The sequence below is a fragment of the Callospermophilus lateralis genome, chromosome 12 (assembly GCF_048772815.1).
Source record: "Callospermophilus lateralis isolate mCalLat2 chromosome 12, mCalLat2.hap1, whole genome shotgun sequence".
Classification (NCBI taxonomy): Eukaryota; Metazoa; Chordata; class Mammalia; order Rodentia; family Sciuridae; genus Callospermophilus; species Callospermophilus lateralis.
In genome coordinates, this window is record NC_135316.1 from 78,343,452 (window position 1) to 78,356,823 (window position 13,372).

The window sequence follows — 13,372 nt, forward strand, 5'->3', positions numbered from 1 at the left end:
TAGGATTACTAGTTGCTCTAGTATTGCAAACCCCAATTTAACTGGGGCTCTGAAAACAAAGAAATTGAATGAAAATAAATTGTAGTTAGGATGACAAAGCTGCAGTCACCTCCTATGCTATCCAAAACAGTATCCAATAGCCACCTATGACATCTAAATTTAAAATATGTAGAAAATTCAGTTCCTCAAACCCACATTATGTTTTAAGTACTCAACATCCACATGAGCGAGAGGCTACCATATTGAATGCCAGAGTTACAGGTCATTGCCCACCATCATTTCTATTAGATAGTGCTGAAGACGGCATGCAGTGAATGGCGTCTGCACCAAATAGGAATACTTGACATTTACTGTTACTGGTTTAAAGACTTTATCCCCTTCTCACATTGCCCTTGATTCTTCATCACATAAAAAATAAGTTTCTTCGTGTTCTATTAAAATTTGAAGACACGCTATTTTGTTTCACCTGTAAGGATGCCTGCAATGAAAAGAGAAAAAAAGTCCTTGCTCCCTAAAGAATTAATTCATTTGCTTTAATCAGGTAAGAGATATATATCTTTATTTCCTTCTTTGCTACAGCTACTCAGAAATAACTCAATGCTTAATCTCTGTAACTATTATTAACTAAGGTTTTGAATAAATGTACTTTTATCCCCTCTCCCATACAATGTCTGACAGTCTACCTTAATATATTCTTAATATATTTTATATTAAGGAAACATAATTCCTTTGGGCGATATATAGAACATAATAAGTTGTATATGAATAGAACTCTACTGCCCTCTTTGTTTCATGAATGAAAGTTTCAAGCAAGTCATTATGATCAGAAGTTTTTTCCAATGGTAAATGAAAGGGGAAAAAAATCTCTAACACTTATTACATCAACAGATAGTATACATCAACACCAAAAACCACTTATCTTTTCTTTACAAATTACACAGAAGCAGAATTAAATTTTAACTATTATTATTTACAATACAGGAAGTAAAGGTTTTAAGAAATGCTGTTTTTATTGTTCCAATTCTACTTAGCTCTTTTGTATAAAATGAGTATCTACATGTTCGACGATTAGTTCACTCTATCAACTCAGACTGTATTGATCAAGTGTCAGGTGCAGAAATGAATTGGCATTTCTATAAATAACCCATTTTTCTTATATTTAAAAGAATCATAAACCAGAAGGCAAAATTGTCTAAAAAAAAAACTAGTATAAGAAAAGGAATTGCTGATTAAATGCATTTTCTATTGTACTGAACTCACATAATCAGTTTATAGTTTTTCCTTTGTTTAAAGGGAATTATTCACCTCAATCTGTCAGTTTGAATTATTGAAAATTAAATTTAAACTTTTTTTTAAATGTAGAAAAGTTCAATTAAACAGTGGATTTCCAGTCCTTGAAAAATGTCATCTATAAACTAATTTTCCTCAAGATGTAAGCAAGATGAACAAAAAGTATAGATATGATTAATGTAGATTCAATTTTAAAGTCAAAGTTATAGAGGTCGACATTGGCCCACATTTATTTCAAGAAATGTTTACCATAAGCAGAACTCTAGTGCCCTCTTTTGTATGAAGAATGTAATGCAACCCAAGTGCAAAACAGGGTAACTCCCAGAAGTAGAGCAATGGCTTAAGTAGGTTGTTTTCTAACCAGCTGCCAACTACTAAGGCAGAGGACACTTACCTGAGTAACTCTATCCAGTTTTTTTTTTTTTGGCTCAACCCCACCCCCTTTTTATGAATAAAGCTTATTTATTCTGACTTAATTTTTTTTAATTATTGCAGAAAATAAAGCAATTTAAAGTCATAAATGCAGGATTTTAAAAAAATATAGACATGTTTTAGGGAGTTTAAGAAGTAAAATCCTAGGAGTTCCCAATTTTAACAAATAGAAACTAATAGAGAATTGGCATTAGGCTGGGTCCCAATTTTAATGCTGTTGGCACATACAATCCATCCTGCTTTCAAATACTAAGTGTTTAAAACCAGCAAAAGTCAAAAAAGTTAGGATTTTGTTGTCTTAGCCTTACAGACAGTGACCGAAGCAGTCTTTTGCTAAGAGACCTACACACAAATTAACAGATCCTCTTTGTTTCTCATTAGACTGTACCCAAGCTTTCTCTGCATGACAAACATGTCATTCTAAAGATTTACTCTTATAGAGTAGGTAAAAAACAAAACAAAAAACCTTAGCCTTTGTTTTTGATTGGAACACTTCCTCTCCTCTCTACCCCAAGAATGAACCTAGAAAGTTGAGGCATAAAGAGGTTCCACTTCTGCTATAGAAACATAAGACAATTAGGTAGTTAGCACCCCCAGTCGTAACCACCCGCCACCTCAAATGAAGCCACGCTGTTTAAATCTTCCAAGCAACCTCTATCAATATTTATGCAGAGCAGCTTACATTTTATAAAGATGGATATGTTCTCTTAGCACCAACCTGTGATATTATGATTGCTGAATATTTAATGGAATAAGAAGTCATAAACTGCTTTTTATGACAATAAAATCAATCTTTATTTGGAAAGCCAGATAATATTAACTTTTTTTCAAAATTTTAATATGCATATTTTTAAATGAAAAACACATTTCTTATTAATTTAACCAATTAATCCAAAGGAAAAAAGTGCAATACTGTGATTGCAAGTTACCAATCAAATAAACACTTTTTGCATATATACAGAAAAACATTTTCCGCAAGTTTTATAAGATTTGAAGGGCACTTCTGTACCTCACCCTCACAGCCTTCAAGGAGGAGGAAAAGCCACCATGCTCCCACATTACTCAACAAAGACAACGCATTCAAGCTGCACAGACACATTTATCAATGGCCTTAGGGTTTCCTGGTGGTAGATTTACCTTCCTAACCACATTATGATCCATGCATATAAACAAGTACAGATTCAGTCATAAATTCACTATGACTCCAGTCATAATGCGGAGGAGCAAAGTTAGCTCAAGACTCTTCATATGCTATACAATTCACAGTACAACACTAGATAAAGGGGAGGAACCTTGAAAGATCACAATGATAAGGTTCCCCCAAAACCTAGAATAAACTGGAACAAACTGAAAAAATGGCCCTAATTTGGAAGCCAATATTCAGACCAATGTGAGGGAAGAGGACAGAAATAGAAGCAGAAACAGAATAGCAGAATTGCTCCAAATATTTGGCACATATCCATACAAATAATTCTCCTGAAAAAAAAATTTTGAGGTAGCAAATATTAGAAATGTACTTAGTTTATGCTAAAAATAGAAAAGAAAAATAGGAAAAATTGAGGATAGGCCCTATTTCCATCATTAACTTAAAAAAATTTCTACTTATTTATAAAAACTCCTCTTAGTAAAGTGCTTATGAAATGTAATTTTACTCCTATATTTAAAGATGTCATTAAGCATCTTTTAGCTAAAGAACAAAAAACAACTTGGGTTTCGAAACATGTTTTCGCCTCTGCATCCCCTGCCAAGATCCTTCTGAGTTTTGAAGTTCAAGCTCAAGCTGACTTCCCCCACAGTTTCCATGAATCCAATCAGAGTACCACTCTCCTACTAAAGTCCCACACTTGTGCGTTGCTGTCTGTGCTGTGACTGTCCACTTGTCTCCCCACTGGATCCTGAGCTACTCAAAAGGCAGACAATCCTGCTGCCTCATTTTTGAATCTCCAGGTCCTGGCACTCTGCAGGTACTCAAAATTACTCAAAAGCCCTTTCTATTCACAATTTCTCAAGGGGTCATTTTTTATAAGTTGAATGAATGTAGTTCTTCATGTGATATTCAATAAATTATCCTATGAATTCATCTGATTCCCACTTTTTGTAAACCAAGGAAGTTGCCAGAACAAATAACTAGGTTACAATCTTAGTTCCTCTTTCTGACACTATTTTTTTTAAGTTATATTTCTTTCATTAAAATGTCCTTATGCACTTAATAAGTAAAAGTAAATCCCAAGAATATCAACAAAACATGATTCTTAATGGCATAAAATCAAAAATCAATACTTCTGATCAAATGTATCAGGTAAAAATAAACAAAATGTTTGTGCTTGGATAGCAATGGTAAACCTTTAATGAATCTATGAACCTGAACTGGCATGCCCTCAAGTATTGCCAGGAATAAAATTCTATACATCGAATGCAAGAAGATAGCTATTCAGAGGGACATATTTTTGAACTTGTTTTGCCCCAATTTCTGCTACATAGATTGCTCCAGTCTTTCTGTCAACTTCTAAGAGATGCGGCAAAACTTGATCTGGTAGTTGGATTGTGCTGATCACAGAGCAGTCACCAATGCTTCCCACCGGGGGTGCTGCCAGAAAGGACAGCCTGCTGAGATTCAGCTGGGCCACAATCAAGTACTTCCCATCTGGAGTAAATCTAAGGAGGAAGACATTTTACATAAATTTATACAGAAGAAAGATAAATGCTTACTTTTGTAAATATTTTTATTCCCCTACAATACTGAACAATAAATAGGCAGCTACTCCCAGAAATATTCTTTTAAGAAGAATTTTAATTTGGTCTAATTCTGTTGAGGGGGAAAACATCTAAAATAGTACTTGTGGCCCAAAATTAGCTTAAATTAAGAAAAATGATAGCCGCAAACAAATAGAAACTAATAGAGAATTGGCATTAGGCTGGGTCCAATACTATAGACTCAAATTTTGATTTTCCTTCTTTGCTTACAAATTTGCCAAAGGCTCACACTCTTACATTGCTGGGGACTGCAAACTGGTGCAACCAATCTGGAAAGCAGTATGAAGATTCCTTAGAAAACCACCATTTGATCCAGCTATCCCACTCCTCAGTCTCTATCCAAAGGTCTTAAAAACAACATACTACTGTGATGCAGCCACATCAATGTTTATAGCAGCCCAATTCACAATAGCTAAACTGTGGAACCAACTTAGATGCCCTTCAATAGATAAATGGGTAAAGAAACTGTGGTATATATACACAACAGAATATTACTCAGCATTAAAAGAGAATAAAATCATGGTATTTGCAAGTAAATGGATGGAGCTGGAGATTATCATGCTAAGTGAAGTAAGCCAATCCCCCCCAAAACCAAAGGCCAGATGTTTTCTCTGAGAAGTGGATGCTGATTCATAAAGGGGGTGGGGTGGGTGGGAGGGAGATGGGATGATGGAGAAACTTTGAATAGGGCAAAAGGGAGGGTGAGGAAGGGAGGGGGAATGCGGGTAGGAAAGATGATGGAATGAGATGGACATCATTACCCTAGGTACATAATGATGACAAGAATGGTATGGCTCTAATTCGTGTACAACCAGAGACATAAAACATTGTGCTCCATTTGTGTACTATGAATCAAAATTTTGCTTCCATGCATAACTAATTAGAACAAATAAATAAATTTAAAAAAAAAAAAAGAAATTTGCCAAAGGCTGTAGGAGATGTCTAACACATATTTATTATCTTTGATACTGACATTCCACAGAGCACTGGAAATTTAACTGTTTTCACTTTATCTGGGATTTAAAAATCCCAGACATCAAATATTTCTGTATACTTTTCTGTCCATTTTCCCCTGCTTAAAGTTAACAATATTATAAACTTTAGCTAGCTTCAGAGGAAATTAATCATATAAATCAGTTAAAACAAGCATTTTAAACTAAAAAGAAATAGTTACCTAACTGAAGAAGGTCCCTCTTCTGTGAAACAATTATTCCATTCTCCTAACCACTCTCCAGTTTCCTTATCAAATACTTGGATTCTTTTATTTCCTCGGTCAGCAACCCATACCTGAAAAACCGAAAACACTCGAAATGTAAAAAAGATCCACGATACAATAAAAAAGAATAATAAATTTTTTTTTCATCCATTTCCAACACATTATCTCTTAGTACTTACAGTTACTAAGGAGTATCAACCCCATTCTCAGATAAGGAAAGAAAGGTTAAAATCATTGTCTATAAAGCTCTTACAAGCAAGAAAGCCACAGTCTATGGCCAAGTGTCTTAATCCACAGGCTGTAATGGTCTGTCTACTTAACCAAACGTGAAAGTAACTAAAAACTGGACACAATGCTGAGGATTGATGTACTGAAAAGACAACATTCATTCAATCCTTGAACAAGCATCTACCTTCATTGAGCACTGCTGGTCTGCCAGTTACTAGACACAAGTAAGTAAAAGCAGCCTTGCCCCTCAGCAGTTCAGTATAGTGGGGAATGAGGCATTTACTCATTCATATTGCAATATCATTAAAACTGCTGTTATTACTAAGGGTTGTCCAAAGTGAACTATTTAAAGGAGGGTGGGATGTTAGTAACACATAAACTATTATAATAATATGCTTAATTTAGGTTTGTTATAGGTAATGAGTTATTAAGGAATTCCTGGTAGAAAATAGGAAGTTAGATTCATTCTAAATGACATTTCATGTGTGTGTGCAATTTACATCATGTATAAAGTATAAGAATTTTGATGATATGTGCCTAGGGGCTGTAGAGATGTATGAAGAATGAACAGGAGGGGAGAGCTAACTTTGCTGATCTTTGCCCCCAACCCTGCACTTCAGGTCCATTGGTTTCTTGGGTTTATGGATTTAGGGACTTTTTCTGCAGTGATATTCTGATTTTATCTTCATCAACATGTGAATTTTGATAGCCACTGACTTCATTTTCAAGCAGAAACACAATGCAAGGTGATTTCTCAAGGCATTTTCCTGATCTGTGATTCTTTACTATGGACAGGTCTGTTCAAGGATTTTGGAATCACTCTCTTAGACAAATGACCAAGGTGTAAATAAAGTTAACACTCTGGGATTGACTGACACTTTATATTGTTAGCAACATCTTTCCTTCTTAATACTCAAAAATTTTGATGATAGGAAATCCTGTTTAAGAAATACTAAGTCTTTAACTCTGGAGTAAATTAACTTATCATATAAAGTTGTCATGATGATCAAATGAGTTAATCATGTAAAATGCTTAGAATAGCATTGCTGCTGTTATAAAAACACAAGTGTGTAGAAATTAACACTCACTTTTTATCACTAAGTACAGAGTACTCCCATTGAATGATCTCCAATGCCTCCTGGAATATTCCTCACCATTCTTTATTTGCATGGGTCTAGGTCTTGCACGCTTTGAAATTTGGTCTTTTTATTAGTCCACAAAGGGAATAATTAACCAAACTCAGGAAGATAATATATAAAACTAGAATTCTAACATTCTAGTTCTCAATTTATATGCAAAGTTCATGTGGTCAGTTAAGTTCTTATGGTAGATAGATTTAGTGATCAAAACATTCTTCATCAATATGTAAAGTCAAATCATAATTAGACAGTTGTTCACTGCACACAGAATCAGAAATGAAAATGGAAGAAATGTCTAATGGCATAAAGGCAAACTGAAGCGCTATGAATCAAGAGGAATAGCTGTTAATAAGTCTGTGTGGCTAGTATGTGCAGGCACTAACATACAAAGCAAGAGAGACTCAATATGTGCTTTCACACAGCCTACAATCTATTACAGGAGACAATTAAATGATGATAATATAGCATGATAGTTACTATAATGAGGAGGTACAAGCTACTTACTGTAAGAAAACATGAAGAGAAATACAAAAATATTTGATGGCGATTGATTGTGGAAAGGTAATCCCAAAGAAGTGATATCTGTTCAGAAGGTAAGTAAAAGCTGAAGAGGTGGTAGTAGGTAGGGGTGGAAAAGATAAGAACAGACGAAATTTTTTGGTTAAAGGTTTCTGTCCCTCAGAGTGGAACTAGTAGGAATCAGAGTTCGCCCATGAGGCTCTTTTTCAAGTTTAAGATTAACCTCTCCCATCCCCTTTATGATCAACACATTTTTCTCATGAACTGGAAATAGTTTTCCTTTATTTTCAACATTAGGGCAACATTTTTTTTCACCTAACTTTATGTTTGGATCCTTATTTGTTCCTTCTAATCTACTGTGCTCATTTCTAAATACTTGGGGAACCCCCTCAGTACAGAACCCCAACATTTGCATGAGTGTGAGTGCATACCAGAACATGTGCCCAGACATACCTAGTAACACACAGATCCACACGCCCATACATACACATATGCATAGAAATTGTCCCAGACACAAATGACACTGTATTTTTACCCGACCAGATGAATCAAGTGTAACACTGTGAGGTATGTTGAACTTAGCAGGCCCTGTCCCATTTTGTCCATGCAGCCAAAGGATCATGAAATCTATAAATAGTAAATTTATGTGGTCAGTGCAATATATAGAATGTCATAAGTATTTGTATATTACATTTTGTGATATAAATTGCAAAAAACTAATTATGCACCCATTCACTTAACTATGCTTTCCTGGCTTTCTATCTATTCATCAATTTGCTAATTTTTACAATGCTTCAAGCAATTAATCTACTTCTTTAATCATTATCTCCATTTGAATTTTTTAATGATTTCAAAATCACCATTAAGAGTTCACATCATTCTCTCTCAAATAGGTTCCCTTCCCAACTTTTATTTCATATTATCATTTCACTGAGCTTAAAAATTAACATTATGTTTTTATAGTTTGTCTCCTTTATTATCAATTCTCGAGAGATTAACTGTGGTCCTAATCTCTTTTATTTGTGAATGTAACCGTCTTTGGAATTAGGGATGTGCAGATGCAATTAAGTTGAAATGAGATTATTCTGAATTTAGAGAAGGACTATATCAGGATATATTTCTAGTGAGCTCTATCATTTGGAGATTATGTAGTCATTTTATCATTTAGTAGTAAATTTGTTCAGCAACAGTTAAAGGAAAATAGGGCGTGGTAAATCTAAAAAATCCGATGATAAAACCAACCAACCAAATTTAAGAGACAGATTGAATATGGGTGTATTAGTTTCCTGTGGCTCCCTTTAAAAATGGCTACAAACAGGTGGCCAACAGAAATGTATTTTCACAGTTTGCAAGAGAAAGGAAGGGGAGATTTGATTGACACAAAGCTCCTTTCCTGCTTAGATCTACCACCTGTGGATTTGCAAAATAAAGCCTCCCAGAACTTTTTGCCCATTCCTCTATTTGCCTCCCACAGAAACCAGTTTAGTTGATGGACTACTTCTTTAGGAAATCTTGTCCTATTCACCAATTTAGTTTCTCCATCTCCTAATTTTTACTCTATATTAAAACAGACTGTGGGATTCCAGGCTCCTAACTCTCCATTCTTAATTGAATAGGATATCCACTTAGCCCTCTCTTTATTTTGTTTTTGTGGGATACCAGGGATTGAACCCAGGGGTGCTTAACCACTGAGCCACATCCATAGCCTGGTTTTTTATTTTCTTTTTGAGATAGGGTCTTACTAAATTGCTGAGGCTGACTTTGATTCTCCTGCCTCAGCTTCCACTGGGATTAAAGGCATGTGCCACTTCACCCAGCTCTACTTATCTCTTGCACCCATTGTACATTCCCATTTCACTTCCAATTGCTTTTGAAGAAAACCCTTATCCTTGATGAAGAACAAGTAGACCTATAGTAGAATCATTTATTGTTGATAATGCCACCCGTAGTTTTCTCCCAGAAATACATTTTAGCTCTTTATAAGCAGCCACCATTATTACAACATTATACAAAATAGCAAACAAATCCAATTTAAAAATGAGATTATTTTAATACCAGAGAAAAAAGGCCATGTACCTTGGGACAGTTTGATCAATCTGTTATTCAATCCACCATCTCCATCCACAATGTAAATATCTCCTGTGTCATCTACATAGAGTTCTGCAGGGTTATCAAATTGCAGAGGACTCAAACCAGTGCCTTTTTTCCCGGGCGTACCCAAGACTTGAACAAGATCACCAAAGGTATTGTATTTTTTAACAGTGTGGCCATACGATCCTGTAAAGATACACACAAATGTCTCACAAATAAAATTACTGTACAACATTCAGTTTTAAAATAAACTGGGGGCAAAACCCTGATAGAATTAAACAGTAATTCAAGGTTAAATGGCTGAAATAGTTAAATGTTATAATTGATAAGCAATAGCGCTTCTTTATAAATTACAAATTTGTTCATGAATTAAAATCTTAGTTACTCCAACATAAGTGAATTCTAAATTCAAAAAAATAAAAAACACTGGCTCACTACAAAGAATGCTCATAATGTTAACAAACTATGTGTACTATTTTCTTTTATCTTAGGAACCTAAAAAAGATGGAATATAAAAGCAAATCAGAAGGAACTTAAAATGAACAATTTACATGGGAAACTGTTATTTCAATCATAAATGTACAGATTTTAAATTTCAGTGGGCAAGAAAAAGCTCTCTGTAACACAGATTTTTTAAAAAATATTTTATTGTTGTTGATAGACCTGTATTTCATTTATTTATATATGGTGATGAGAATCGAATCCAGTGCCTCATACATGCCAGGCAAGTATGCTACTGCTGAGCCCCAGCCCCAGCCCCAGCCCCTATAACACAGATTTCTTAAATTACATATTTTCCTTATACAAATTAAAAATTGAACCCACTGATTTTTTTCCCATGGAAAAAAAGAATCTTTCCAAATCATTGGCAACTTATTTTCTCACATACATTGAAATTTGAGTTAACATGATCTGATAAGCAAAAGAAAAAAGCAGAACCTTAATTAATAATGTTAAATCACAAAGCAGTTACCAGAAATCAACTTGAAGGCATATAAGATGGAACTAATGGATAGGTAATCAACAAACTAATTGGCTACCCTAAGCTTACCAGAAATAAAGCTATCAGCTTGCATTCCATTTTAAAAAGTGTATTTAGTATAACACATATTTTGGATCCTTGAGCCAAAGTTTGCAGCAATAAGAGAACACAGTATTATCAGAGAAAGCAAACCTCAAAATTTCTCAAGAATTGACAAAAAGGATAGAATATTAGTAATTTTTTTTTTTTTTAATGACTGACTTGCAGTCACATTTTCATTAGAGGAAATCTTCTCCTTTGAAAAAGGAGAAATAACAAAAAAACCTGCTTTCCAGATCCATGGGTAGCAAAATAAATTATGGAAATATAAGCTCATCTGCTCTTTTTATTTCTGGGAACAAGTGAAGTCATGTTAAAAAAAAAATAAGGAATGTTTAAAAAAAAATGACATAAACAGGGGGAAAAAAGTAAACAAACAAACAAACAAACAAACAAAACCCTAATATCTAAACTAGCTAACATGGGAAAACAGGATGTCCCTTAAGTCAAGAACATAACTGGGCCCAGGAACACTAGAAATATTCTATTTATGATCCCATGCCTTCCTGAATTCTTCAGGTAATCACAGGCTATTTCTGGTGTGGTCTTAGCCACCAGTCCAAGTGAACTGCTTTCTCTGAAAAGTTTCTTCATAGCTGCAAATTAAATTATGCTTACTTCGTTTTTCTGCACTGTCTACTGAAAATATTTGAGACAGAAGATTTCAGACATGCTTCAGTCAGCGGAAATTCAAAACCATTAACACCAGTTTCTATAAATCTCTGTACTCTGGGCAACAAAGTAATTAAGACTTCTTAGCACAACCTCTTTTGAAAGAGAACTGGTGCAAGAAAATAAGAGCTAAGGACTCCAGTCATTCCATTTAAAGGATCACTGTCTTATTGGGCTTCATTAAAAGGTGTAGTCTTATTTAACTTGAGAAGAACCACCAATGATTTAAAGAGGAAAGGACCCTGACAAGTTTAAAAGATCATAATGATTACAGCCTCCTTGCTTAACTTCTTGATTCTGCAGGAGTACAATATAAAGATTTTTAGGAACCAGTGATTTCAATGAATTATAAAAGAAATTTTGATTAGATTTGGCAACTCTGATTTTAAAATGTACAAGCAAGAACATGGGCAAAGATGTAATTTTCCACACGGTAATTTAATAGATATTACTACACATACCACTTCCTACATCTGTGATCCAGACGGATTGTTCATGTAGTGTACTGGCTGCAAACATACCATGAGGTGTGTCAACTGTATAATTCCAGTCTCGTAGGAAATATCCATCCTCTGTGAACACTAATACCTTTGGGATGTTATCCCCTCTCTGAAGGTATACAAAAATAACTGCTTAGATGGCATCGGTTTAAGGAATGGTAATCTTTATTTTGTCGGAGAGAAACAAAAATAAAGTTAATTGAGAAATTTAGTAATGTTTAAAAAAACCAATTTCAAAACCACCAATATTAATATCTATCACATTTTAAACCAAAATATTTTCTTAAGCCAACTTTAAAAAGTTGCATAGCTCGAATAATATGCGTGTACATGTATACTTAGTGCAGTGAAACAGGAAGTCTACTGTTTGCTCTGTCATAAAAAAAAAAAAAAAAAAAAAAATCCTCATTTTACTTACTTGGGCTACATAAACCAATCCGTTGAGTGAGTCAACTGTAACACAAAATGTTGTTCCTGTAAAGTAGTCTGAATACTTAGGCCAATCCAAATCCAGCCGGTAAGTAACTTTCTCTGATCTCCAGGAAATTTGAAAAGCAAAGTTCCTTAAAACCTTAAGTAAAGTTAGAAGATAAAGATTCAGTGTGCCCTCCAGGTGTTTTTTTTTTTTTTTTTTTTTAAAGATTCCAAAGAATGAGGTTATACATCGAAAGACCAAAACGAACATAATAAAACTCTTAATTATTCTAGAGCTGGGGAAGAGGCGAAAATAGTATCCACACACCTTTTTAACATCAAGAGGCGACTGGTTCAGCCTCAAGTGCAGGTTTGGGGGACAAGCTGGTGCAGGAGCCAGGGCCCACCATCTCATCCCAACCATGCCATTCACAACACTGACAATCGTTTCCTCACTACTCAACTCACCGGGGAGCCGCAAAAACGCGAATGCAAAACTAGACTTGCAAGAAAAAAGCCGGCACCGGCCGCGCAGACCCAAAATCTCGCCATGACCAGAGCTAGGGGAGGGAAGGGTCCACAGGTGAGGGGTGCCGGACAACCCCCCAAGCCTGAGAGGCTGGTAGCTGCAGAGCGTCAGTCTGGATGCCCCGGCTGAAGACCCTTATCTCCTACCCCCTTCCCAGAGGTACAAGGAAACAGAAGGTAAAAGAAACTCAAGTTCAGGAAGACTAGTTCCGGGTTTGTAGCGCCTTTCCAGGTTCCCGCCCCCATATCAGGTGCCAGTGACCACCCTTCCCCGCCCTCCGGGAGGTCTCTGCATCCGACTTCTCCCAGCCATCCATATCGCGGCTCCCTTAGATATGCCTTATCCTCTTGTCGTTGATTGCTTTTAATTCAGGTTTGATGATCAAAGCTTCACACCAAACACCTGAGTGATAAGGGAGGAGTCTCACTCAAAAAATGATTCGTAGGCTCTGAGAAAGATTTAAGCTACACCCGATTCCAAAATATCCAGGCACCGCTGTGGATGCCT

General features: G+C 35.4%; 1 protein-coding gene across 2 annotated transcripts; it reads right to left on the reverse strand.

Moving 5' to 3' along the window:
* Positions 1 to 2,575: 2,575 nt before the first annotated feature.
* Nhlrc3 (NHL repeat containing 3) lies at positions 2,576 to 13,076 on the reverse strand. 2 transcript variants are annotated; one of them, XM_076872049.1, is made up of 7 exons: positions 12,805 to 13,076; positions 12,341 to 12,493; positions 11,884 to 12,031; positions 9,655 to 9,855; positions 8,114 to 8,205; positions 5,651 to 5,763; positions 2,576 to 4,377 (listed from the first exon to the last, which is right to left on the reverse strand). In XM_076872049.1, exons 1-7 carry the CDS (start codon positions 12,886 to 12,888, stop codon positions 4,125 to 4,127), a joined length of 1,044 nt encoding a protein of 347 aa, XP_076728164.1. In that variant the 5' UTR covers positions 12,889 to 13,076; the 3' UTR covers positions 2,576 to 4,124. The 2 variants fall into 2 exon arrangements, with proteins under 2 accessions (XP_076728164.1, XP_076728163.1); XM_076872048.1 differs by lacking the exon at positions 12,805 to 13,076 and adding an exon at positions 12,665 to 12,764.
* Positions 13,077 to 13,372: the final 296 nt, after the last annotated feature.